Consider the following 27,420-nt stretch of genomic DNA (forward strand, 5'->3'; position numbering starts at 1 on the left):
ATGTGAACTTTCTAACGTCCTTTTGCAAATAGAATTTGTTGACTTTGGAGCTAGCTCCATGAAGTCCTTGCATGCCACATCCAATATGGCGGACACACTGACGTGTGCGGCGACGGGCCAACCCGCTCAATGACTCTTTGTATACGTATGATGTCACTATTTAAACTGTCAACGTGTCTTCTCGTCTGTCACGTGGTTTTCTCATTCTTATTTGTCATTGAGGATTCAAGGGAAAAGATAAAACTGTACCGTAGGAAAATGTGAGATACGGTGAACTGCCTGAACTATTGATTTTGAATATAAATGTTTAGCATCAACCTAAAAATGTGAATTTGAGAAAATCCTACTTTTTTCCCGAGCTAGATAAAATCCTTTTCGAACAGGTGAATCATCTCAACGTTTTTACAGCGGTGCCCTGAGATATGAGTTTAATTTGTCCCACGAACACGCTCGTCACTCAAAGCACTCGTATCTTAAATCACCGTTCCCCATCGTATTGAAAAAAATAAAGAAAAATAAATAAAGAAAAAAAAAATAGCACTGTATCATATTGTACGTTATTAAAAAAAACATAATATAATTAAATAGAATGTGAAAAAACTCGTAAATCTGTTTACTCATATTTCAAGGCACCACTGTATTGGAAAAAATAAAAATTCCAATCTTTATATTGTTTTCTAACCTGTGAATTGTGCAAACAAAATAAAAATTAATGGATATTTTCTACTAATGACAAGATCTGATGTTAGCTTAAAACAAATGCAGTAAAAGAAGCAAAAAAAAAAAAAAAAACATTTCGAAAAAATCTTGAAAAATGCCGAAATTGGACATGAACAAGCCGAAAGGGAGTAAATGGAACAATGCTTTTGAATTAAACGTTTGGCACAATGTGTGTACAATGAGACAAGGACAAGATGCTTTTTTTTTTTTGCACAAAAAAACCCCAATACATTTATTCAAGTGTTCTCCAGCACAATTACATACGATGTATTTATCTTCTCTCTGGACACTAAACATAACTTGTACTGAATGTGTACGTGTGTGTGTGTGTGTGTGTGTGTGTGTGTGTGAAGGGTTGAGTGCTACATTTGCTGTCAGAACTGAACTCCAAAGAGGGAAAAAAAAAAAAGAAAATACATCGGCTAGAAACAACAGTGACGACGGTATAGAAAGGAAGTCGCGCAGAATGTTCCGGCGACTCGCCTTGACCAGTGATGTGAATCAAACAGTTCAAAAATAGACATGGAGAACTTCACCGCGTGGAAGGTCGGGGAAAGAAAAAAACAAGCGTACTGATACATCACGCTACAGGTTTGGTTTTTTTTTCTTCCTCACAATCGTCCCACAGATAAGCACCGACTACAGCAATCCTCTAAAGTCTAAAACAACGTAAGAAAACCCTTTTTTTTTGTTTGTTTTTTTGTTTTCATCCCGTCAAGTACAAAGTTAGAATGCCTTTAGTTAATATAGTTATATCAAATAATAGTTTGATCGTTACGAGGAACTTAAAAAAAAATAAAAAATAAAATAAAAAAACAACAACAACTGATTTGTAGATGCCGGAAAAGGTGTAGCGCCATTTGAAACTCCCGACATTTCCTCTGTTAAAAGTCTTACAAACACGGCGCGTTTGTCGGGCTGTGCAGTGACGTCGCTAAACGTGGAAAAAGGAAAGTCCCCACCGGCGCTTGAGACTAAAACCAGTCATCTCCAACTAACTCAAATGATCCAATTTCACATAATTGCTCTGAAAATGACTATTTAATTATGACAAATCATTGTTGATCTTTCTCTGCCAGCGACATATATTGACAGGCAGAATGTTTAAATGCTCTTCCACTAGATGGCAGAAGGTTCAATGAACCTGTTGCCATTCATACGACAGAATAATAGCTTTGTGTTTGACTAAACAGGCCCACATTTCATACTAAGGAAATTATGACCAGATCATTTCTTTCAGTACATATACTTTTTGTGACATTTTTCTAATGTAAAATATCTGCTCTGGCTCAATAAAAGTGGGCAAACACTGGACTAAACCACATCTAGAGCGCAATCAAAATGTGTCACATGATTTTTTTTAATTTTTTTGTTTTTTTAAACAAAACAAAAACACTCATTTGATTATATATTAGCCAAGAATTACATTTGTACATTTCCATTAAAAAGCGGGGACAAAAAAACAAAATGGCGACGTTTCTGTACAAAAATGTACAAAGACAAGACGACAGAAGGATCGCGGGAAGGGAGGAAACGGATGGCGATAAGGTCACTTAAGAACTTAATTACATTAAGAGACTGAGTTCAACTATTTTAAATAGAGACGCAAAACGTTTTTTTTCTCCTAATACTTTTGTCAGTTTTTCGTATTGACAAACCAACACGTAAATCCTCCGTGTTTCGCTAAGCTTTGCGCGGTTACAATCAAGAGAATTCACTCGGTTAATTCCGTCCATGGAGGTAGCACAGCGCAGCTAATTATGTTAATTTCCCGCAGGGCGGGAGGGGGGGGGGGGGGGGGGCGGGCGTGAAAGTCCTGTAAAATAATGACAAATTTACATAGTCGCCAAATGAAGGTAAAATCCACGTAGCTATGTGCAGAATTGCCGGTTTTGATTATTTTTGTCTGAGAAATATATTTTTCCTGCGCAAGTGTAAATAATTGTGGACTCCGCATCGCTATGTGCAAAACCGGCTTTGTTTAGATTTTTTTGTATCGTTTTAAGGGATTGAGGCAGACCGACGCTCGCGATTTACAGTAGAGATTATTGAGTCAGCTCATTTTCTCCACCTTAATGTGAAACGCCACGATTGCAAAACATTTTCTGCCGAGGATTCCCAAGACAGAAGGTGCGCGAGCGCCCTCCCGGTGATGCGGCTGATATAATAATTACACATTTACATTGTCCCCCCCGAGTGTGATTCTTCTTCTTTTTTTTTTTCACCATATAAACACAAAATCCTCATCGCTACGTGCAAATCGGCCTTTGTTCTGATTTCCGTTTTGGTTTCCGGGGGTGGGGGGGCGCGCCAACGTTGAACTCCGGATAATTTAGTTAGTCCACTTTAATGTTACGCGCAAGCATTTAAAAATATTTTCTGCCAGGGATTCCCAAACAGAGGTACGACCAGGGGGTGCATCTGATATAATATTAGTTACACATTTACATTGTTATTCCTCCTCTCTCAAAAAATATTGAATATCTATCAAATTCGATTTTTGAGGTGAACATGACATTACTGGCAGTCATCTTTGTTTCGATTTTATTTTTTTGGGTGGGGGGGGGGGGGTCGTTGTTGAGAAAGGCTGTTTTATACAAACGCGTTACAATCTTAACAAAACCTGGGCGGTATGACACTCGACGTATATTAATTGCCACTTTACGACAGAACCAAAAGCAGGAGGCGGGGCTGACTAGACAATGAGTTCTACAATTAAAAACTTCCAGGAAAAAGGAAAAAAAATAATAATAATGCACTCCCCCCCCCCCCCCCCCCCCCCCCCCCCCCCCCCCATACTATTGGCACAGCCCTACTGTGTACAAAAAAAGTATTGCGCCAGGGTAGTTCACATCATCGTCAAACAAATCACATCAATCTAGATTCAAAAAATCAAATACAAAAAGGAAATAAAAGTACTGTATAAAAGTGCTTTTATAACGTTGATACAACAGCACACAAAAAATTGCTATAAAAAGGTAGAAGGACTTTTTGTGAAGCCGCACCATGTTGTTGAGGTTTTGTTTTTCATTTTTCTTTAAATTCTTTTTTGAGCCTCACGCTGAATGTACAGTAAATGTCGTCGGTCAGAATGGAACTCGACGTTTTTTATTTCCAATGATGGGAAACGTCGTCATTTAGCTTAGGTTGTGCACTCCAGGAAGGCGCGTTGTGAAGAAGGGAGCACCAGTAAGAACTTGTAGAAAAGCTGCAAAAAAAAAGCACCAACGCTTTGAACGCTTGCCTTTTTGTCTCCGTTTTTTGTTTTTTTTCCCCAAGCGAAGAGCTCAGTGGACGACATTTCCCTTCATTGCAGAGCACCATGGCATTGTAGCCATATTACAGTAGTAGTACCTTTTTATTTTATTACCTTCAGAAGCTGTAAACAAAGAGGTATATGTGATCTTGGTGTTTTTTTTGTTTTTTTTGGGGGGGAGGGAGGGGGGGGATTCTCAGAGCTCCCTTTACACCGGAAGCACGGCAAAAAAACGTACAGTACGCTCGCCCCACCCACGTTTAGCTCTTCTCCGAAAGCATAGTCTCAAGTATAGCTCGCACAAAAACAAATCGAGGTGACAATAACACTGTTGAAAAACAAATTAAATAAGAATAACAAATAGAGCGTGTGAAGTCTGCACCTACGCGTTTTCTGAGCGGGTAACTCTGAAGGCTCAAGGCTCTGACGCCACAAAAAGGGCGGTCAAAGGGGGGCGCTCAAACGCAGGCGAAGTAATCTTTGAGTGGTGCAAACAGGTGGCGGATGACGGGAACGCTCCACGATCGTCCGAGGAGACGCTGCCGGGCCAGTCGGCTCATGTTGGACACGTCCGTGTAGTGGACCGGGAAGCCAAAAATCCTGTTGAGGAAGAGTCCATTAGGTTACCATATGATAATGCGGTGTTCGTAGCTGTATCGCAGATTTTTAAGTGCTCACTTTTTAAGGGTTTTTACAGTATACAGGTAAGAATTTACAGTTGCACGCCTTCAGTGTCGTAGCACGTTGTGCCACAACACGCCGGCCAGCACTGAAGTCTACTGGAAGAGATGCAGCGTAGTTAAGTCGTTCAGTGCCGTGGACGTTTATATCCGTCAAGTACGTTTGTCAATGGGTAAGCGTGGAAGTTGCATCTCTTTGGATTTGAGATCAGCACAATTTTTCAGTTGATGCTAAAGATTGGGGGTTGACTTTCGACTTTTTCCGTCGATAAGGGGGGAAAACAAAACGTCAATACCTTGGAAGACGGACAAGTTCAGGCACCTGACACTCGACCAGATTATGGATACGTATGGTAGAAACTGAATATGTGTTGTGAACGTGAGACAAGATGACGCAAATAATGGAGTGAATGATGGATGCCGTATAAAAAAAATAGATATTTTTTTTTAAAAAAGCAACTGACGTTCATGTCGAACCATGTGGTGAGTCAGCGTAGCTCACAGCGTGCCATTTTCCGTCATCGCTGTATGTCGTGCCGTTGGGTGTTTTAGGGACCCGATTTACGCAAAAAGTCAGAAATAAGCCATAAATCACGTTTTCATCGGTTGCTCAGAGATTGCTTGAGGTTTACCTCTCCATCTCGGTGCACCACAAGATGTCCTCCTTCTCGTTCATGAAGACGGGGAAGTGCTGGTCCTTGCCCTGCTTGATGGAGTTCGACCTGGTGGTGATGGTCCTCACCTTGTCAAACTGAAAAAAACAGCACAAGAAAGTCTTTGGTGGGTTGCGCATGCGCACGCCGAGGTCATCGGACACGCGTGGCACACCTTGGCGGTTCTGCCGTGTTCTAGGCAGTCCTGCAGGTCCAACTTATCATTGCACATGGCCGTCAGAGGCCTGAGAAGGAGGAGTTCAGGTTGAGACAAACAATCAGAGATCTTGCACGTGATAGATTCTGGTCGAGGACATTGCTGTACGTCACCTCAGTTTTTCATAAGCAAGCAAACAAGCTCGAGAAGTGCAAAACCCTTACGTGACGTCAACCAGAAAGACCACTGAATACCGGAGCCGGCTCAATTGACCCTCCAAAGTTCTCCCGATCTTTTAAACTTGGAGCTAAGACATCGCGAAAGCCTCATTTCCAGCAAGCTGTACAATTCAGTTCAGTTATCTGCAGTACGTTGTGGCACACCGTTTGCAGACGATACGGTGGCAAAACCTTTCATGTCATAACGAGTGTGCGAAATCAGCAAATGACTAATAAGATGAGCTAAGCTAAGCTAAGCAATCACGTTGGGTTATGTTTGAGTCCACGTGGATGTTTTCCCTCACCATTCACCCACCGACCTGTTCATGCCAGGAAGGTTACCCCAGAAGTAGCGGGCGCGGTGGGCGGCCGACACTTCCTTGGCGTCGATCATCACCGGGTTGCACTGACGAAAAGAGGAAGAAGAAAGGAGAGAGAAAAAAAAAAAAAAAAAAAACAACGACAAAAAAACACCAACAACAGTCAAAATCTATTTTTTGGAGTGGAGCAGCATATTTGCAAGTTGGAAAATGTAAGACCTCCCATTCCACTAAATAAGGAGTGGGTGAAATGGGTTCAAAGGCATTTTTTAAAGATCATTTCAACCTTAATTTTAGAAAATGTAAAATTTTCAGACTTTTTTTAATCCCGTGCAGACACCGGGCCCGGGTGACTAATACAACCCCGATTCCAATGAAGTTGGGATGTTGTGTTAAACATGATACAATGATTTAATTGAATACACTGCAAAGACAAGCTAGTTCATGTTCAAACTGATCCACTTGATTGTTTTGAGCAAATAATCATGAACTTAGAATTTGATGGCTGCAACACGTTCCAGAAAAGTTGGGACAGGTGGCAAAAAATGCTCATCAAACACGTGTTTGGAACATCCCACAGGTGAGCGGGCTCATTGGGAAAAGGTGGGTGCCAGGATTGGGTAGAAAAGAAGCTTCCCTCAATTGCTCAGTCATTCACAAGCAAAGATGGGGCGAGGTTCACCTCTTTGTGAACGAGTGCGTGAGAAAATAGTCCAACAGTTTAAGGACCATGTTCCTCAACGTACCACTGCAAGGAATTGAGGGAGTTCATCATCTACGGTCCGTAATATCATCAAACGGTTCGGAGAATTTGGAGAAATCACTGCATGTCAGCGGCAAGGCCGAAAACCAACATTGAATGCCCGTGACCTTCGATCCCTCAGGCGATCGAAGGTCCGACATCAATGTGTAAAGGATATCACCACGTGGGCTCAGGAACATTTCAGAAAACCAATGTCAGTAAATACAGTTCGGCTGGACTGACACAAAGTGGAAAAGTGTTCTGTGGTCCGACGAGTCCACATTTCAAATTGTTTTTGGAAGTTGTGGATGTCGTGTCCTCCCGGGCCAAAGAGGAAAAGAACCATCCGGACTGTTATGGACGCAAAGTTCAAAAGCCGGCATCTGTGATGGTATGGGCCTGTGTTAGTGCCAACGGCATGGGTAACTTACACATCTGTGAAGGCACCATTCATGCTGAAAGGTACATCCAGGTTTTGGAGAAACATATGCTGCCATCCAAGCGACGTCTTTTTCACGGACGCCCCTGCTTATTTCACCAAGACAATGCCAAACCACATTCTGCACGTGCTACAACAGCGTGGCTTCGTAGTAAAAGAGTGCGGGTACTAGACTGGCCTGCCCGCAGTCCAGACCTGTCTACCAATGAAAATGCGCGGCGCATTATGAAGAAAAATGATTATAAAAGAAAAGGTGATGTAACACAGTGGTAAACATGACCCCGTCCCAGCTTTTTGGGAACGTGTTGCAGCCATAAAATTCTAAGTTCATGATTATTTGCTACAAACAATAAAGTTTACCAGTTTGAAAATGACATATCTTGTCTTTGTAGTGTATTCAATTCAATATAGGTTGAACATGATTTGCAAATCATTGTATTCTGTTTTCATTTATGTTTAACACAACATCCCAACTTCATTGGAATTGGGGTTGTAAGAACAATGTGTTTGCAACTAATCTGATACCAAGTAAATACAGGCCCTGTATCACCGATACTGATATTTTTTTAAATAATCAAGGTGGATGCGTCATCAAATTGCTAAATCTGAATGCTAAGAAAATGTTTCTTGAAGAATTTGTGGACACCCCGAGTTAATTGAATCACGACAATGTGTGTGTTTACAACCAAAATGACAATACTGCAAGACCTAAGGTATCGATCTCTACCGAGCAAATACAGACCCAATATCACCGATACCGATATGTTTTAACAATAGAGGTGGATGTCTCATCAAATTGCTAAATTTCATTTTCATTTTAAGATGTTTTTTTTTTCCGGGGCCAATATTGCCAATACATACAGTATATCTATTTTTTGTAATAATTGAGATTGCTAGAGCGCTAGCTAGGCATGGGTCAATCATTGGAACAGATAATACTTGGTGCCACCAGGGGGCATCAGTTTATTGTTTGCTCCGGGTGTATTTTCATGTTGCAGCATTAGCTTAGCTTAGCGTCAGTGTTTCCCAGAAATATGTGCATATTGACGCAAGGCACATATTTCACAATGGCAAAATCTGATGGCGCACAACCATGCAAAAATGCCACAAAAGGTATGAATATCGAAATAATGATGATCTTGTCGCAATTGACTCGGTGTGAAATCCGGGCCTGCTTAGTTGAATTACTTTGTTGTATGTTCTGACTGTCACTCTATCTCGAGGAACAACGTTTTGGGATCATTTCCCACGGCAACGCTGACGATCCAATTTTGAAACACCGGCTTAGAAGACGATAGCCGGTATCGCAGGTTTGTGTTCCAGCGGGTTCCGAGAGCGTACCTCCAGAAAGCGAGATATGTCCCTCTTATCGCTGACGCCCATGGCCACCACGTTCTCAAAGAGCCAGAAGAAAGGTCGCTCTTCCCCCGTCTTGGGCCGAGCCTCGTGCAGCAGCCTGTAGAACTCGAAGAACAGGCGGCCCGTGCCCTCTTTTTGCGGCACGCGCCACACAGACATCAACCGCAACGAACCTTAGCGACCTAGCAAAACCAAAATGTGTTCCGCCCACCGTAAAGGCCTTTCCTTGCAGGGTTGACAATGGAGAGGTCGTTGCACGGACTGCCACCTATGACCAGATCAAAAGGACCCCACTCTTGGAGCTGCACAGATACGAAAGACGCACAGCTGATAACTTGCAGCACGCGTGGACACCAGATAATTTCGGATAAAAAGGCAAGGTCAAAAACAAAACATATACAGAATAGTGATACCGGTCAACTGTATCAAAGACTTGACCCCAATTATTCCAATGAAGTTGGGATGTTGTGTTTAACATAAATAAAAACAGAATACAATGATTTGCAAATCATGTTCCACCTATATTGAATTGAATACACTACAAAGACGAGATAGTTAATGTTCAAACTGGTAAACTTGATGGTTTTTAGCAAATAATCATTAACTTGCAACACGTTCCCAAAAAGCTGGGACGGGGTCATGTTGACCACTGTGTTACATCACCTTTTCTTTTAACAACATCCAATAAACGTTTGGGAACGGAGGACACTAATTGTTGAAGCTTTGTAGGTGGAATTCTTTCCCATTCCTGCTCGATGTACAGATTCAGCTGTTCAACAGTCCGGGATCTCTGCCGTCGTATTTTACGCTTTATAATGCGCCGCACATTTTCAATGGGAGACAGGTCTGGACTGCGGGCAGGCCAGTCTAGTACCCGCAGTCTTTTACGACCAAGCCACGCTGTTGTAACATGTGCAGAATGTGGTTTGGCATTGTCTTGCTGAAATAAGCAGGGGCGTCCGTTGAAAAAGACGTTGCTTGGATGGCAGCATCTGTTTCTCCAAAACCTGGATGTACCTTTCAGCATGAATGGTGCCTTCACAGATGTGTAAGTTACCCATGCCATTGGCACTAACACAGGCCCATACCATCACAGATGCTGGCTTTTGAACTTTGTGTCTATAGCAGTCCGGATGGTTCTTGTCCTCTTTGGCCCGGAGGACACGACGTCCACAATTTCCAAAAACAATTTGAAATGTGGACTCGTCGGACCACAGAACACTTTTCCACTTTGTGTCAGTCCAGCCGAACTATATTTACTGACACTGGTTTTCTGAAATGTTCCTGAGCCCACGCGGTGATATCCTTTACACATTGATGTCGGTTTCTGATGCAGTGCCGCCTGAGGGATCGAAGGTCACGGGCATTCAATGTTAGTTTTCGGCCTTGCCGCTTGCATCCAATGATTTCTCCAAATTCTCCGCACCTTTTGATGATATTACGGACCGTAGATGACGAAATCCCTAAATTCCTTGCAATTGTACGTTGAGGAAGAACCTTGTCCTTAAACTGTTCGACTATTTTCTCACGCACTCGTTCACAAAGAGGTGAACCTCGCCCCATCTTTGGCTGTGAATGACTGAGCAATTGAGGGAAGCTCCTTTTCTAGCCAATCCTGGCACCCACCTGTTCCCAATGAGCCCGTTCACCTGTGGGATGCTCCAAACACGTGTTTGATGAGCATTCCTCAACTTTCACGGTCTTTTTTGCCACCTGTCCCAGCTTTTCTGGAACGTGTTGCAGCCATCAAATTCTAAGTTCATGATTATTTGCTCAAAACAATCAAGTGGATCAGTTTGAACATGAACTATCTTGTCTTTGTAGTGTATTCAATTCAATATAGGTGGAACATGATTTGCAAACCATTGTATTCTGTTTTTATTTATGTTTCACACAACGTCCCACCTTCATTGGAATTGGGGTTGTACATTCAATGATGGATTGAACTCACGTGTTTGCGCGTGACGCTCCTGACGTCGCCCACGTACATGATGCGGCCCTGATGGCGGACGAGCCCCACCGTGATGGAGTCCTCGGACACCTCCGAGGCCACGTAGCGCTCCACCTGGATGCCCAGCTCGCGCAAGACCAGCAGCCCTGCGACGCACCGAGGCCCCACAGTGGTTACGCGCCAGAAAAACGAGAAAACAAAAAGCAATAGCATTCACACCTGCCGCGAGTACGCCGTTTGGTAAGGGACAAAGAGAAAGGAGACAACAAAAAGCAATCACAAAAGGCAACAAAAAGCCAGCAACAAAAGATAAGAAAAAGCACTAACAGCATTTGAGAAGCGTCTTACCCGTTGCGATGCCGTCAAATAGCGACAGGACTCGGATCGGCTTCCTCTTCTCCGCCCCGATCGGCGGGTAAAGTTTTGCCGGTTGCTGCGGCGCAATGCGGAGAACACAAAACCATTACCGCAAGCAATTATTACTTTCAAATCGTTGACGTGTCAGGTAGCGGATACCAAAGATTTTGAATGCCATTTCATATCATATCATCCCGTTGTCTCATGTCACAAAACCCGAGACCACAATTTGAAGGTTTTGTTCTCGCCTCGGACTGGCCGAAGTCTGGATTTTCCTTGGAGACCGGTAGAGACGCTAATCGGCTATTCTTTTAACTTCTTTCACGTGATAATAAGGAGAAACGCAAACAAATACCTTCAATAAATGTGTCAGTGACCCACCGCGCCCGTAACGACTGCGGACACAAGCGGAAGGGAAAAGTGCCAAACATAAGTCGAAAACTGAGCAAGACGTCCTCTGAATTCTGCGGTCTTCAACTCCCTCAAGCGACGGCGACAAAGTCAGTGATGTTCGCGGAATCAAATCCGTCAATCCATCGCAATGTGACACAAGTACGCCATTACTGTGTGCGCGCGTGCCACTTACGAAATCCTGATCGTGGTTGTTAGCGAAGAAACGCTGCAGGCGGCAGGTCCAGTTGGGGCGACGTTCCAGGAGGCCGTAGGCCCCCTTCGGGCCGCCGCACATGAAGCAGTTCCACGGGTCCTCCTTGATGGCGGCGTGGGCGGCACCCTGGCCCACCAGGAGGTCTACGCACGCCACGCAAAAGCACCTGGGGCAGACACGCGCTTGAATTCGTGGCGCCACCTGACGACTGACGGCATTGAACATCGAAGCCGTTGAATCGTGTCATTTGACACACGCACGCAAGGGTTGCAATCATGTCATTTGACACTACACCATCCTTACATCCATCCCCCGCAATGGCACAAAAGTAAGCCGTTAGTGGAACATCTTGGTGCCAAGGAACTATGTTGAGGGGAGGACCTTCACTTAGTCAAGCCGTAGCCTTGTCTAATCCCCAAAAAAAAAAAAAGTGCTTATGGTATCCAGAGACAATTTTAAAACTATATGGGTGGGCGTTATTGACCCTCAGACTTTCGCTGTGCAATTTTACAAAGGACGTGGCAGTAAGCCGCAATTTACCGGCAGCAGTTGTTGTTCCCGCACATGAGCACCTCCCGTCCGCCGCAGCAGATGGTGCAGTACGACTGGTAGCCGTCGTCGTCGTACTGATAGGCGCACTCCAGGAAGCAGTTCTGAAAATACAACGTTGGTAAGATGGAGTGTGGCTACTAAACGCTGCGGGTTTTTCAAGCCGAGTCCCGCCCTGGACTACCTTGCAGCCCTGGCACATTCCTCCTGCAAACAGCGGATGCTCCAGACTAACGTTGAGACTTCCGCAGGAGATGCAGATGTCTGCGTGGGAAGTTGATTGACATTTTCACAAAGCACATAGACTCTCGGATGTGGCGACAGCCATGACTTACCCTCGATGCTTCGGCACTTTTGTCTCACTTCGTAGATGAGTTGCTCTGAAACGGCAACACAACTTACTCTCGATCAACTGAATTATGTTCCATTTCACGCGTGGGTCTTAAAGACTTAAGAGTTTTGATTTGGGGGAATTCCCTAGTAATCACTGGATCAGACTACAGGACTCGCGGGCAATTTCCCAGACTAAACGTCTTGTTGTGTGACATAATTAACAACCGTCGGTTTGGCCCGACGATGCCAAAATGAAAAGTCAAGCATGTTTGATTTCTATTTTGTTTATCTTCAGTGTAGTGTGACATACTCTCATATACTCTGACATAGCACCTTGACGTAAAAAAATAAATACATTTTCACCAGGATACAAATGATTGCAAAGAGGGATGAATTTTTAGGAATATTGTGCGGCCCGAAAAACCTTTTCAAAAAGACGAATAAAAGTTTACGTGAGTCGGGAGCAATAGAGGCTCTAGAAGGTATCCCTGCGGTACACCACAGGAATCACACCCGATCCGTGCCGATTTGCACAAGGCTCTTACCTCGCGTTCCTTCGTCGATGATGTCCTTGACCCTGGGTTTCTCTTGGTTGCTCTTTCGTGGCTTCTTCGCGGGTGGTGGCGGCGGCGTGTAGGCGGCGGCTTCGGGCTCCACCCACATCTCCGGGTAGACCTCCTTGTATGGGTTGCGCTCCTCTGCAGGTTTTAACAAAGAGCAGAGCATTATTCATTTGGAGTTAGCCTTAAGCCAGACTTGAAACCCTAACCGGAAACACTAGCCTTGGCTTGAAAACCTGACCTTGGTTCAAACCCTGGTTTGAAACTCTAATCTTTGTTTGAAAACCTAATCCTGTCTTGAAACCTTAATTATCAAACCCAAAGCTTTGTTCGAAACTCTAAGCAAGGGTTGAAAACTTCATCTGAAACACTAACCCTGGCTTGAAACATAACCCTTGTTTGAAACCCTAACGTGGCATTGAAGCACTCATTTGAAATCCCAAACTTGGTTTGAAACCCTAATTCGAATCCCTAGCACAAGCTTGAAGCGCCAACTTTGCAACCCTAACCCTAGTTTCAAGCCCTAATTGGAAACCCTAATCTTTGTTTGAATCCCTAACTCAGGCTTGAAGGCTTCAAAAGCATGGCTTTGTCCTCTTGTTCTTACCCTCCGGTGGCTCGAGGCCTTTGGGTCCAGCAGGCTGAAAGCCGCCCATAGCCCACTGGATGATCTCCTTGGTGAGGAGTTCCACAGATTTGGAGGTTTCAGTGCGGTCGCTGTCTGGACGGAGCGCAAAGGTTTTGCCTGCCCGGCTGCTGGCAACCTGGGATCACAGTTCAAAACATTGTGGAGCATGCTGCTTTCAACAATTTGACACATTTGAGATGAAGATGAAATGAACTCGACCCCTAACCCTGGCGAGAACCCCTTGTTTTGAAAGTCTAACATTGGTTTGAAACCCGGACCCAGGCTTGAAACCCTAACTCGAAACCACAAACCCGGTTTCAAGCTCTAATTTGAAAGCCTAGCCTTGATTTGAAAGCTTAACCTAGGCCTGAAACCCTCAATTGAAATGCTAACCCAAGTTTGAAACCCGAATTTGAAATCCTGCAGTTTGTTTGAAAACGTGACCTAGAAGTCCTGGCCTTGACTTCAAACCAGAATTTCAAACTCTAACCCTTGTTTGAAACCCAAACTCTCTGGTTTGAAATCGTAACTCAGGCTCGAAACTCTGACCTTACCTGTAGTACCTCGTAGATTGCTTTTTTGTACATAGGCTGCTTATTGTAGGTTGGTTGGTGAAAGGCATTGTTGAAGCAACTTATGGGCAAGAGTTTCTCAACACAAACCTGAAAGAGAACAGAAAATGGACACTTTTCGGTCACGACTTAAAACTCGATCAAAATCAAATCTCAAGTCGGGACGTCAAGGAAACCGTCACCACTGAGAATTTGCCGTCCCCGAACCACATGACCCATCTGGTCCCCTCGGCGGCTCTGCTCCGTCCCGTCATCCACCAGGACACGATGCGGCCCGGCCACCACGAGAAGCCTCGCAGCTTCCCCCAGACCAGGTCGCCGATGCCAAAACCGCGACCGTCCTACAAATGCCACATGACAGCATTTAGTCGCTCGGAAGTCCAAATCCCGGTTTTTGTGTCTGCTCACGCTACGAGAGGGTTTTCGGCGCCACCATTTCTGCAGTTTTTTTGCTTTGAATCGGGATATTTGTAACCCAGAAAACGGGATGTTCGGTCCCCCACTTACGGGGTTCACGTATCGGCCCTTTCTGGAAATCGTTTTTTTGTAACCCGGAACACAGGATCTTCGGTCCCCCCATGTGAGGGTTTTTGTATCTGCCGTTTCTGGAAATGATTAACTTTGAGTCCCGTTCTTGTATTGCACAGAAGACGTCGTATTGCCATCCCACAGGGATTTTGTACCCGCCATTTCTAGAAATGATAAGTCAGGTTCTTGTAACCTGCAAAACCAGATGTCTGTGTCTGTTCCACAGGGTTTTGGTATTCGCCGTTTCTGGAACTCATTCACTTCAAAAGGCGTTTTTCGTACCCCGTAGGATAGGATGTCTGGTCACCCTACGGCAGGGATTTTGCATCTGCCGTTGTGTTTAATTATTCATGTCGAATCCAGGTTCTGGAACCCCAGAAAACCAGATGTCTGGTCACTGTTTGGCAGTGTTTTTGGAGTCACAATTTCTGGAACTCATTCACTTCAAATCCCTGTTTTTGTACCCCAGAGAACAGGATGTCTGGTCCCCTCATGGCGGGGTTTTTGCAGCTGCCATTTCTGGAAGTGGTTCTCTTCAAATTAGATTTTTCGTGCCCCGGAAAATCACGTGGTCTTAAATTCGCAATAAAACCGCCGGAGAAGTTTGTCATCTCGCTACCTCATACTCGGGTTCTGTGTCTGCAGCCTCGGGGGAGGTCTTGTCTCCGCCTGCGATGGCGACGGGCTCCGGGGTGGTGGCCACAGTAGGCGAGGCCGGGTCGGTGGGCTGCTGCTGCTGCTGCTGCTGTTGCGGCAAAGACGGAGACGGCGATGGCGGCGGACGCCGAGGTGGACACGGAGGCTGGCGTTGCTGCGGCGGAGGCCCTTTAGAAGCTGGCAGACGCCGACTGCACAAAATCTCGTCTTCCGGTTTCTCGGTTTCCTTGCCTGGGTCCGGATCCGTTATGGCGTTCATGGCTGACATCAGTTTGGCCTTTTTCTCCGCCTGGAACACAGAGATGACCACTGATGAGGATTACGCCTAGAGGGAACCCTAATCTGAAACCCCAACCCTTGTTTCAAACCCTAACCTTGTCTTGAAACCCTCATTTCAAATAGTAACCCTTGTTTAAACCCCTTATTTCAAACACTGATGCGATTTTTTTTTTTTTTTTTTTTTTTAAATAAACCATAACCCTTTGTGTCCGACCCAGGCTTGAAACCCTAACCCTGGTTAGAAACCTTAACCCAGGCTTGAAAACCTTAATTTGAAACAATAACCTTGGCTTTAAACGCTCATTTAATACCCAACTCTTATTTTAAAACTCAACCCAAGCTTGAAACCCTCATTTTAAACCATAAGCCAGGCTTGAAACCCCAATATGAAACGCTAACCAAGGCTTGAAACCTTAATTTGAAACTTTCACTGTGGCTTGAAACCCAACACGGACAGCCTACCCTTGTTAGAAACCGTAACTCGGGCTTAAAATCTTCCTTTGAAACCCTAACCTTGGCTTTAAACCTTCATTTAAATTATAGCAATTAAAACCCAACCCTTATTTTAAACCTTAACCCGGGCTTGAAACCCTCATTTGAAACCCTATCCCTGGCTTCAAGCCACAATGGGAAACGTGAACCCAGGCCTGAAACCTTTGTTTGAAATCCTCACTGTGGCTTGAAACCCTACACAAAAAGCCTACCCTTGTTAGAAACCGTAACTCGGGTTTAAAATATTCATTTGAAACCCTAACCTTGGCTTTAAACTCTCATTTAAATTAAATCAATTAAAACCCAACCCTTATTTTAAACCTTAACCCGGCCTTGAAACCATATCCCAGGCTTCAAGCCACAATGGGAAACCCGAACCAAGGCCTGAAACCCTCACTGTGGCTTGAAACCCTACACGCAAAGCCTTACTCGTTTGAAACAACAACCCAGGTTTGAAACCTTCATTTGACACTCTAGCCGTGGTGTCAAACACTCATTTAAAACCTTAATCCTTATTAAAAACCCTAACTCAGCCTTAAAACCCTCATTTGAAACCATAAGCCAGGCTTAAAACCCCGATTTGAAACCCGAAACCAGGCTTGAAATCCGAACTTTAAACCCTCACCATGAACTGAAACCCTACTTTGAAAGACTTTCCCTCGTTTAAAACCTTTACCCAGGCTTGAAACCCTAATTTAAAACCCTAACCCGTGTTCTAAGCCTTCATTTGAAACGCTAAACCTCGTTTTAAAACCTCATGTGGAACCCACCCTCTTGTCCGAAACCCGACTCCGTAGTGTCGCAAGTTGCCGTGCACGCGCGTCCGACAAAGCTCAGAAAGGCTCGAGGTGGGGGAGTGGGGGAGTGGGGGGGAGGGGAGGGGGGGGGGGCGCCCCCCTCCTCTCGCCGCTGCCCTGTAAACAATAGGCCCTCTAAGGGTTGGGCGTGGAGTAGAAACATATGCTGTTCAATCAAGAGGCCGTTGCCGCTTTGTAAATATCGGCCCGGGTTGGCGGCTCCAAAGCCTCGGGGCCCGCGTGTTGCTGCTCGCCGGGCCCGTCGGCGCGCCGGAGCCCCGTGTGCCGCTCCGGCTCCCGCTGACATGTTGCCCTTTGGGTCTTCGAATAGCTGCCGCCCAAAGGCTTGTGACGCCGATGCTAATCGTTAGCCCATCTATGTCATTTGCCTTGTTGCGTTAGCACCGAGCAAATTGTCTTTGTTCTATGTTCAGTCGGGCGGTAAACGTCAACCGGGAGTGGCGGTAAAAAAGGCTTCATCTAGAAAACAAAATAATCAATCAGTACATAAATAACAAATGTGGGGACTGACCAAAGTTAGAGATTGGTGAGAAAGGAATGAAATTGAACAAATTTGGACATTGGAGGTTTCCGCCCAACAGTAGTGATGCACGTTGAGTAGCGGGTGGATTTCACTCAATAATTAGTTCGGTCATTCGAAATATCGTAAAACAAAACTAGCATACGGATTTACTGTTTTGTTCGTTTAGCCATGAAATAAAATCGACTACATAATTGGTCAGTTGATTTATTGTAAATAATAAAAGAAAGAAAAAAAACAACAACATTTTTTTTTAAACATATTTATATATATATATTGGATTACATATACATTGAACAATGGAGTTAGTTCATTAAATAATTGGTTGATTTATTGTTAAAGAAAACAAAACAAACTTCTATATATATTGAATGCTTTTTTGTTCATTCATCTATTAAATAAAATCTAATTGGCAAATTGATTTACTGTCAATAATAACATAAAATATGAGTAAAATAAACCATTTTACATACCATGTACATTTTTTTCAAATCCATCCATCCTGCTCAGTATATTTTATGAAATAACTGATGTATTCTAAATAATACAACTATATATTGCTAATACAACAAATCAAATACACACGCTGTACATTTAACATGATTTTGTTAATTTTGTATTCATTTATGTATTAAATAAGACAAATTGGTCAATTCACTTATGGCAAATAAAAGAAAAAAGTGAGCAATTATTTTCATGTATTTTATTAATTGGTCCATTAATTACCCTGAAATTGTTATTCTTTTTTTTAAACGAGTAAAAGAGTTAAGACGCAGGCGAGGCACGATGAAGGCAGTCTCGATGTCCTCGCACGCTCGCCGACGGGCACGCGCTTCGGATACGCCCGCGCGTACTTCGGACCGCGCTGCAACGACGACACACCGCAGGCCGAGCGAGTCAAGTGGCTCCAAACCCGAACACCGGCTTCAAACCATAATTTCAAACTCGAACCCAGGCTTGAAACCCTAATTCGAAACCCTAACCTTTGTTTCAAACATTAACCGAGGCTTTGAAACCCTAACCGGAGCTGAAACTCTAATCGAACGCTCTAACCCTGATTTCAAATTCTAATACGAATCCGTAGTCCTTGCTTGAAACCGTCATTTGGTTAAAATACTCATTTCAAACCCTAAACCTGCATCGAAACCCTAACCCTATCTTAAAACTCTAATTTAAAACCCTTACTCTGTCCCTAAACCCTAATTTCTATGCCTTGTTTGAAACCTTATCCCAGGCTTCGAAGCCCTTATTTGATGCCCTAAACCTGACTTGAAACTCGAATTTTGCTTGAAACGCTAATTTAAAACCCCAACCCGATCTTGACTCGCTGAGCCCGTCTCGAGACGCTCGTTTGAACCCCCGAGCCTCGTTTGAACCCCTGATTTGGACGAAGCACCGAGTTTCGTCTCGAGCAGAGAACGAAGACGAGTTAATAATCTGACTCGGGTGCGCTCCGATACGCGCCGGCGAGGCCCCAAAGGGTGACCGGGTGCATTGGAAGGCGGGGAAAATCCCTCCGAAGCGACCAAACGCGACCGCGTCGCTTCTCTGAAAATTGAAAAAGCCGCAGCGGCAGGAAGACGAAACGGCTGGCGCGGCGAACGCGTTTGCACTTCCGCACGCGATGCGACAGCCGCACAGAAAAGGGAAGTTTGACCTTTGCCAGCTCTGCAGCGCGACAGGCGGGTGCACTTTCGTCAGCTCTGCACAGCTTAGCGCATAGCTTAGCTTCGGGGGGGCTAAAAGGGGCAAAAGATGCACTCGAGGCGCTCAAGAAAACACAAACGTAAGCATATTTACCATTGAGGTGAAACGTCAGGATAAACTTTCAAATCCACCCCGACTTTCACAGGCGAACCTAATTTGACCGACACAAAACTTTGGAATGCACGTGTCCAACTGTTCCGTACTTTTTTTGCAAAAGTTCACAACAGGTGCTTGATCCTTTATTTGTTCCTCTTTTTTTCTCTTTTCTTTAAGTCCGTCATTGCAAGCCCAAGGACAGTCCTTGGTTGACTGCACAACTCAAAATGTTTCCGAATGAAAAAAAAAACAGTAAGTATGGTGGCAACCGTGCGCGCCTTCTTAACAACAACGTTCTTCGGTCCGCCGTGCGACGCGGCTGAAAATGACTGATATCGACCATCGCGGAAAAAAATGGACAGTCGGCCACTATCCGCCGCGCGTTGAGTACCGCGATGTGCGGCAACAGAAAAAAACAAAAAAGTGTCCCTCGGTCGGGATTTCTTTTGAACCGCAAAACCGTGGTGCAATTGTCAAGGAAGAAGGGAGGAAATGGGCGAGAATAAGGAGAGCCAAAGATCGAGCGTACCCGTATTTGATTGGGTTAGTGCACGGTTTTTCATCTCTTAGTAAGTAAATCCATTTTGTTTTTTTAAATGGTGAGTTTTTCAACCCCCTCTAAAAACGAATTCAAGCTGAATTTGCAAAACAGAAGTCAAAACGCAATCAAAAGTAACTCCGCTCCTCACTTTGCTTTCTAGCCACGGTCCATGTGAAATCACAAATATAGTTGCGTGTTATTGTCAAGCACATCAAATCTTCCAGATGGGTGTTGGTTGCGCTCAACATTTTTGGGGCGGTGTGAGAGCTCACGTGCATTTCTTTGATTGGCTGCTGCATCTGCGACGCTCGCAGCAACAAAGTTGCCGACTCGTGCAAAAAAAACAAAACAAAAAAAACAAAGAAAAAAAAGAAAACGTCGTTTGTGCAGCGTCGCTCGCCGGACGCGTTTTCATTCCGTTGTGGTCTTCGGCTCCGGTACAGACGAGAAACATTTACAACATTTCAAAAGTGGCAAGTAAGTCCCCGTACGTTCCAGCAACTCCAGACCAGAAGCCAAAACCTTGTGTCGTATCGTCGCCACGCCTGAAGACCTTTTGATACGATTTTCATTCATCGACGCCGTCCGCAGGAAGCGCGACCAAAAGAAATCCCTTTTCTCTCCTTCCGGCGGACTCCGGTGTGGATCGATTGCATGTGACCCGCACTACTACAACCTACTACTTACTACTATACTACTACTATATTACGCGGTGCGGCAGTGTCAACAGGAAATAAGTTTCAGCACGTATCAACCCTCACCCGCTTGTGAAAAAAACAAAAAAATAATAATAATAATAATAATAATAATAAGAAGAAGAAGAAGAAGAAGAAGAAGAAGAAGAAGCATTCCCCAGCAACCAAACAACTGCGGGGAATCGTGCTCGCTCGCATTCTCCTTCTACCGGGCAGACAACAACAACAACAACAACAACAACAACAACAAGTCCTGTTTGGAAAATGGCTGAAGTGGACCAGCATGCATGCACGCTACCAAATCATGCAAGTGCACATACCCGAACACGAGCCTCATAGTCCTGCCAGTGTGGTGCTTTCTTCTTCTTCTTCTTCGTTTTCTTTTTTAAACCCCCCCACTCACTCACACATTTCTTTGTCTGGGAATTCAGGGTCAGGTGGTCGCCCGAACGCATTTGTGGTTGGCTGGAGAGGAGGTCGCGCGTGGCAGCGGGCCAGGAAGGAGGCTGTCTCGCGAGCGCTGCGCCTCGGGATTTGCGAAAGCTGCACTTTCGTGGCTGAGGATGGGGGGAGGGGAGGGAGAGGCCGCTGCAGCAGCAGGCGCGATTGAAGGAGGGAAAAAAAAACAAAAAACAACAAAAAAAAAGACAAAGTGCAAAGTGTGTGTGTGTGTGTGTGTGTGTGTGTCGCCATGCGGGCCATGCAGCGGCATCCCGGTGCCCAAAAACTCGCTCAAGGCATTTTTAGACCTTTTTTAAATGTCCAAAAGTTACGACTGACCTTTCGGACATCTTTGTGGCCAAAATGCACACAAACGAACTGCTACAAAAGCTTGATGCAGCGCAGTCTTGACGTTTTCCTCATCTACGGCCGCATTCTAAAATGGAATCAAATGTTTTTCCTCAAGTCTACAAAAAAAACGGCAACATGAAGAAAAATTTAATTTGATTATTATTTGTTGTTGTTGTTGCAAATTTACTACGAAGCACATGTCCACCTTTATCCGTCAAAGTCGCATATTCTACATTAGAAAAAAAAAATAATAATTCAATCACGACACGCCAACAATAATGTCCCAAAAAGGATATAGAGTGGTGGTTAAATGTAAAGTTTTGAAAGTTAACCGTATTGCTTTGGCACATCTTGGTGTCAAGGAAGGATGTCGTTGAAGTGAGTTGAAGAGTTTCAGTTCGACATGAGTAGTGCTTTGCCGACATCTGGTGACATCATTAAGGCAATTATAAAGTTTTTTAGTTGAATTCCATGCTCAGAACACAAAACACTCATCTTTTCCCCATTGCAATGAATGGGGAACGCCGTTAATCTGTTCCAGCCCCGCAAAAAAAAAGGAAAATAGCACCCCGCAGTACTGTACTTTATAAAAGCAGACATTAACTCACTCACTGCCAGCCTTCCCAGTTAACATGGATATTTGACTTCTAAAGCCGTCAATGGCAGCGAATGTGCTAATGAAAGAATTAAACTGGAAGTTTTAAGTTTGTGCATCATGATTTCACGCTTCAGTGCTCATTCACATTCTGCTTCTTCTGGTGTGTGCTCCTTGGCCACAAGGGGGCAGTATAATGAAGACATAATACGGGAAGACGAGTTTCCCAACTTAAGTGACTCAGTAGGCTGCAGTCTTTTTTGCACAGGCTAAAGAATACGTGCATGTGATCATACGCATGATTTGGCTATTTTTATCAGAGCAGAGACTTTTCGTCTCTCGTGGTCTGAGAGTCCTTCAGGTGCCTTTGGGCCAAGTCCCGATGGGCTTTCGTCTGGCCTCGCCACCATCCAGGCCCGATTGGCGGACTGCTGCCGAGACGGTCGGGCTTGTTGAAGGTTGATTACCGGGTTCTCGAACATCTCCCTTCCTAAGGCCTCCCTCCTTCGACGACCCAGTTTAGCACGGCGGCCCGTTGTTCCGAAATGTTTCTATTTACGGATGAAGCGAGCAACTGTGCTTATTGGAACCTTCAAAGCAGCAGAAAGGTTTCTGTACCCGTTTTTTTTTTTATAGACTAATAAGACTAACTCAAACAGTTAACGATGATCTTGACGTGTGTTAAAGCTCAGCCGTCCTCATAGCGCCACCTGTTGCCTCGTATTTCGCGGCCGTTCGCTTGCGGGCCCTCGGTACGTCCCGCTAATTTGGCAATATATTTTTATGGCTGCTCACTGAGCGAGTCTTGGGGGTGGGGGTCGCGAAAGGCAGACGAAATGGAAATATGAACTCACGCTAGCCAAGCCACATTGCAACCGGGAGCGGCAATTTAAGAAAGGAAAGTTAGAAAGGGAATAAGCCCGCGACACCGGTTTCACCCGACGACACAAAATTCGGTGGACATGACAGGACAACGGAAAAGTCCCGTGCGTGGCATTAAACAGGAAGTTGGCCTTTTTGTTATGACGCACCCACTCGAGGCAATTCCTTCAGTCGTGTCCCCTGGAAAGTCAGAAAATAAATGTGCGCCTAACACCAGTTTTACCCATCGCCTATGCATGAAATTGAGCAGGAAGTCAGCCATTTTGGGCCAATTCCAAAGCCTCGTACTCATACCTTCCATTTTCTATACTGCTTACCCTCATTAGGGTCGTGGTGAGCTGGAGCTGCGGGTTCAATGCACCTTCAACTGGTTTCTGGCCAATCATAGGGCACATATAGACAAATAAATATAGATCGATCCGGTGGCGCCCATTCAAACGCATATGGACCAACGGGCTCTGAGAAGCACGGCGTGACAATTTGCAAACGACAGTAGCCTCGACGGGCAAAAGTACATGATGTCCCGGTGTCCTAATATTTCAAAGGAGCCGGCGTTCCCTTCGAAGGCAGCCGCAACCGCGCCAATGTCAAAGGAGACAAATTCCAGCGCATGACATCAACGCAGCTGCATGTGATTCCACAAACACAATTGGCAGCACAAAGGCAGGAAATGTGGGAACCATGTGAGCCCCCGTAGCCCCACAAATCCACTGAAATAAATGGTACCTTCATGTGATATCCAATGACCCATCAAATACACTTGGCTGTGAACCCCCTTACATCTTGAAACCCTGGCAGCTGGTCAATGGAAAGAACCCCCCCGCCCGGCCCCCTTAAGATGGCGGTGGCTGTGTTACTCACCTCCATCTTCCACTTGGCCAACCACTCTTCTCGGGTCCGCTTGCTAATGTAATAAGGGTCTCCGGCCTGGAAGGTTATTCTGGGCACCGGTCTCTGACGAAGGCCGATCTCCCCGCCAAGTCCCCCTCGCAGCCTCGCGCGATCGCCCTGTTTTTCGGGTGTTCACATAAAAAAAAAAAAAAAAAAAGTAAAATAAAATAAACATAAAAATGGAAAATTAGCGAGTCGTTTCTTCCATTCTCTCGCAAACGAAGCATCCGGATTTGCGGAAAGCCTCCCAAGTGTATTTGACGTTTCACATTTTATCCACCAGGTACCATTTCTTTCGTAAAAGGCCAAGCGCTGGTATTCCGTTTTCACGCAACGTTCAGTTGTAACACGTTCCAAACCGCTGCTCGCCTGAGAGTGGCTAATGTTGTGTTTGCACTCAAGTGGACCACTGACTGCTTTCATTCTTAACGCTAAGCTACCCCAACTGCGCCCGTCCCACATTTCTAAGGAACGAGCTGATCGGCCAGCTCTTCGATCGCATCCCGAATGGCTACGCGACGCTAACCGCGCGGCAGCCCCAGGTTCGTACGGAAGGAGCAGATCGGCCGGCCGGCTCCTCAAGCGCATCCCGAAATATCGACGTACTTCTCGTCTTCAAGGTAAGCCTCGCCAACTGTGCGGCAGCTCCAGATTCATACGGAACGAGCCGACCTCTCAGTCGCTGACTCGCATCCCAAAATATCATTCCGCTTCTTGTCTTCATGCTAAGCTACGCTAACTGTCCAGTTAGCCCGGAATGCAAATGGAATGGACAGATCGGTTAGCTCCTCAATCGCGTCCAAAAATCCCAACCTGCTTCTAGTTTTGATGCTAAGCTACGATCACCGTCTGGTTGCGGACGATTCGTATCGAACGAGGAGATCGGTCAGCTCCTCAAGCGCGCAAAATATCAGCCTTCTTCCAGTCTTTATGCTAAGCTACGCTAACCGATTGGTGGCCCGGAATCGGTAGAGAGCGCAAAAAGCACAGCTCACCTCGTTCTTGACCGCTTCGCTGTCGTCTTCCTCCGCGTGCTCCACATCTAGAGAGGGAAGAAGATAACCGGTTAACGTCTTCCACCACTGCCGATCGCCATCCAGACCTTCTCTGCATCATCTTGAGAAGCCTCGCCTCCTTATTTATGATCGCTGCAACCCAGAAGTTCCGGATAACGAGGATGACTTGGGCACACCTGCGATTGGCCGGCAACTAGTTCAGGGTGATAGGTGGTGCAGAAAATGGATGGATGGACGGACCTGGGCACACGGCGCCACCTTCGGACCTGATACCACCCCCCTCCGATTGTAAAAGAGCGGCTGGGTGATGTTAGTTAGCCTAGCATGGCAACGCGGCGCTGGAGCAGTTAGCGCAGCTGCCTCAGAGTTCTGAGATTCCGGGCTCGAATGCGGACGAAGGCCTTCCTGTATCGCGTTTGCGCGCGTATTCCTCCACATTCCCCCAAAATGTACGTCCGGTTGACTAAAGTCTAAATCGCCCATCGGCGTGAACGTGAGCCTTATTGGTTGTTCGTCTATAAGCGCCCTGCGATTGGTTGGCAAGGCCTAACCCTAACCCTAACCTAACCCTAACCCTACCCCACTTCTGTCGCCAAAAGTCAGCCACCGGCTCCAGTCTATCTGCCACCCTAAAAAAAACGGATGGGAAAACAGAGTCGCCGAGGCAACATCGTTCACTGGCTTCGACATTCTCTCGGCTTGTCTCCGAACGGAGGCGAAGCTGACAAAATCCAACCCCGCATCTGCACGTTTACGTTTGGTTTATTCGGACCCAGGCGCGTTATTTAAACACCGTCGCCGTCGTCTTTAGGACCGACGGAGGTCCCGCTCGGCCCCGAGAGACGGCAGCTGACAAAACAACTCGCGCCGCACGTTGTCCCTTTGTGTAATTCGCCGTTTCTGCGAAAAGCTCCACTGAATACATTTGGCATCCTCTGGCCCGAAGTTGGCATTTTCTCTTATTTCCGTCTGACGGTTTCTAGAAACGGATCTGACCTCAATATGGGTTTCAAGCAAAGGTCAGGGTTTCAAATGAGGCTTTGAAGCCAAGGTTAGAGTCTCAAACTAGAGTTTCGAGCGGAAGCCGGAGTTTATGTTTTCCATCTCCGTGACACGAGCGATCACGTTCGGGTCTCCCATTCGATTTTGCTCGAACGCCATCCAAGCCAAACACACGATACGGCGGAAAGTCAGGATTCTTACCGCCTCGCAACTTTTCTTCCCGCAGATAAGGAGGCAAAAAAAAAAAAAGAGTCATAAATCTGTAAATCACCACCGCCGTTATTACTGAGTGTTGTTCAAAGTAGTCACGATCAGTTGTGGAATCCCAAAGCCCCAAAAATTCGAAACATCTGCACCCGGGACCAAGTCCAGATGCTACTGAACCACTTGGAGGCCTCGAGCGTGGCAGAAAGACACAAAAACAAACAAAAACATTTTACAAGCAAACGATACTTAGTAAGATAGTGAGTTTTGATAACGCATGAATCATTTAGAGCAGTGGTCCCCAACGTTTTTTTCCAGCGCGAGTTTGGAGGCGTGCCCCCCCCCCCCCTCCCGGGGGCCTGGTACCAAACAGGCCCGGTGGTCGGGGGCCGCGGTTTAGAGACCTTGTTTAACTTCAAATTGATTTCAGCCTCTCAACATTTCTGTATTCTTTCATGGAAGCAGAGTGACTGATCTTTGTGTTGAATCCAAATGAGACATTTGCAAACATCTGCTTTTACTTTGCACAACAATGAGCTCCATTTTTTTGCCTACTTTCTGACATGTTACGGAACAAACCGTGAGCAACCGAATCATAAGCAATTTGCATTTTCTGCACTCCCAATTTCCAATAATGTCCTGTTTTTGAATTAAGGGATTGATTTTTTTTCCAACAGGTTGTTTACTGAAGATCAAAATAATCTTGAGTTGCAGTCCTAGTTGGAGGCAAAGGTTATAGTTTCAAATGAGAGTCCGGGGCCAGGGTTAAGGTTTCGAGACGGAGCGGGGTTTCGAATTCGGGTGGAAAGCCCAGATTAAGGTTTCGAGCCTCCGATTGAATTTGGGCTCAAACTTCAGATCCCTGAGAGCCTAAACCGCATCAAGAACGCCGCTCGAGAGCAATTCCGGGCACGGCGCCATCGAACCAGCGGGAGTCCCGACTTCTTGTGCCCCGCTCGGACCCGCTCTTCTTCTCCTCCTCCTCGCGCCTCATCGAGGTTGCGGCCGGGTGGGGGGGGGGGGGTCTTCGTCCCCGGCTCGGCCCGTCATCGACTCCCCCCACCCCGGGAGCCGCCGTGATTCATTGCTTTCTTTACATGCCGTGCGTTTAGAAAGTGCTAGGAAGGATGCAGCGTATTATTGTCATTGATTATTTTTTTCTGGGGGGGGGGCTTTTATATAAAAAAAAATATTTAAAAAATACTATTATTACATACAATTTTGTGAGCATTTTTTAAAATAACACTTTTTTCACTATTTCATAATAAAATGGAAATAAAAAAATGTAATATTACAATTTGGCACCACTGAAAAAGCAAATTAAACAAAAATAAAACATACTAATAGTACAACTACTACTAGTAGCTTTTTATTTTTCACTATTTAAAAGGTCAAAAATGTACTTGCACTATTGATGAAATGAAAAATACTCATTGAATAAAATATTGGAAATGTTGAAATTGAAAAAAAAAAAACCATTGATTTGCACAATTAAAATAAAAAAAATAAAAAATGCAAATTAAATACAAATAAACGTTCTTCACTATTAAAAGTATTTAAAAAATATAGACGATATATAATGATTTTGCACGATAATAACAATA

The 27,420-nt window shown here is 45.2% G+C and overlaps 1 protein-coding gene across 6 annotated transcripts in view; it reads right to left on the minus strand.

Moving 5' to 3' along the window:
• Positions 1-936: 936 nt before the first annotated feature.
• dnmt3ab (DNA (cytosine-5-)-methyltransferase 3 alpha b) overlaps positions 937-27,420 on the minus strand; it is a 32,731-nt gene continuing 6,247 nt past the window's right edge. For 2 of the 6 annotated variants that reach the window (XM_061695711.1, XM_061695710.1), the window contains 19 exons: positions 24,590-24,636; positions 23,565-23,711; positions 15,249-15,575; positions 14,284-14,442; positions 14,084-14,191; positions 13,509-13,665; positions 12,887-13,039; positions 12,344-12,388; positions 12,193-12,272; positions 12,000-12,112; positions 11,439-11,625; positions 10,844-10,928; positions 10,496-10,641; positions 8,756-8,846; positions 8,527-8,675; positions 5,990-6,090; positions 5,485-5,554; positions 5,289-5,407; positions 937-4,576 (listed from right to left, as the gene is read on the minus strand). In XM_061695711.1, coding sequence (XP_061551695.1) covers positions 4,435-4,576; positions 5,289-5,407; positions 5,485-5,554; positions 5,990-6,090; positions 8,527-8,675; positions 8,756-8,846; positions 10,496-10,641; positions 10,844-10,928; positions 11,439-11,625; positions 12,000-12,112; positions 12,193-12,272; positions 12,344-12,388; positions 12,887-13,039; positions 13,509-13,665; positions 14,084-14,191; positions 14,284-14,442; positions 15,249-15,575; positions 23,565-23,711; positions 24,590-24,636 — 2,426 coding nt within the window. In that variant the 3' untranslated portion in view covers positions 937-4,434. Of the gene's footprint in view, positions 4,577-5,288; positions 5,408-5,484; positions 5,555-5,989; positions 6,091-8,526; positions 8,676-8,755; positions 8,847-10,495; positions 10,642-10,843; positions 10,929-11,438; positions 11,626-11,999; positions 12,113-12,192; positions 12,273-12,343; positions 12,389-12,886; positions 13,040-13,508; positions 13,666-14,083; positions 14,192-14,283; positions 14,443-15,248; positions 15,576-20,754; positions 20,900-23,564; positions 23,712-24,589; positions 24,637-27,420 lie in introns of those variants that run through there. The other 4 variants (XM_061695712.1, XM_061695714.1, XM_061695713.1 and 1 more) reach the window with 4 other exon arrangements.

This window comes from Phycodurus eques, chromosome 14 (assembly GCF_024500275.1).
Source record: "Phycodurus eques isolate BA_2022a chromosome 14, UOR_Pequ_1.1, whole genome shotgun sequence".
Taxonomy (NCBI): Eukaryota; Metazoa; Chordata; class Actinopteri; order Syngnathiformes; family Syngnathidae; genus Phycodurus; species Phycodurus eques.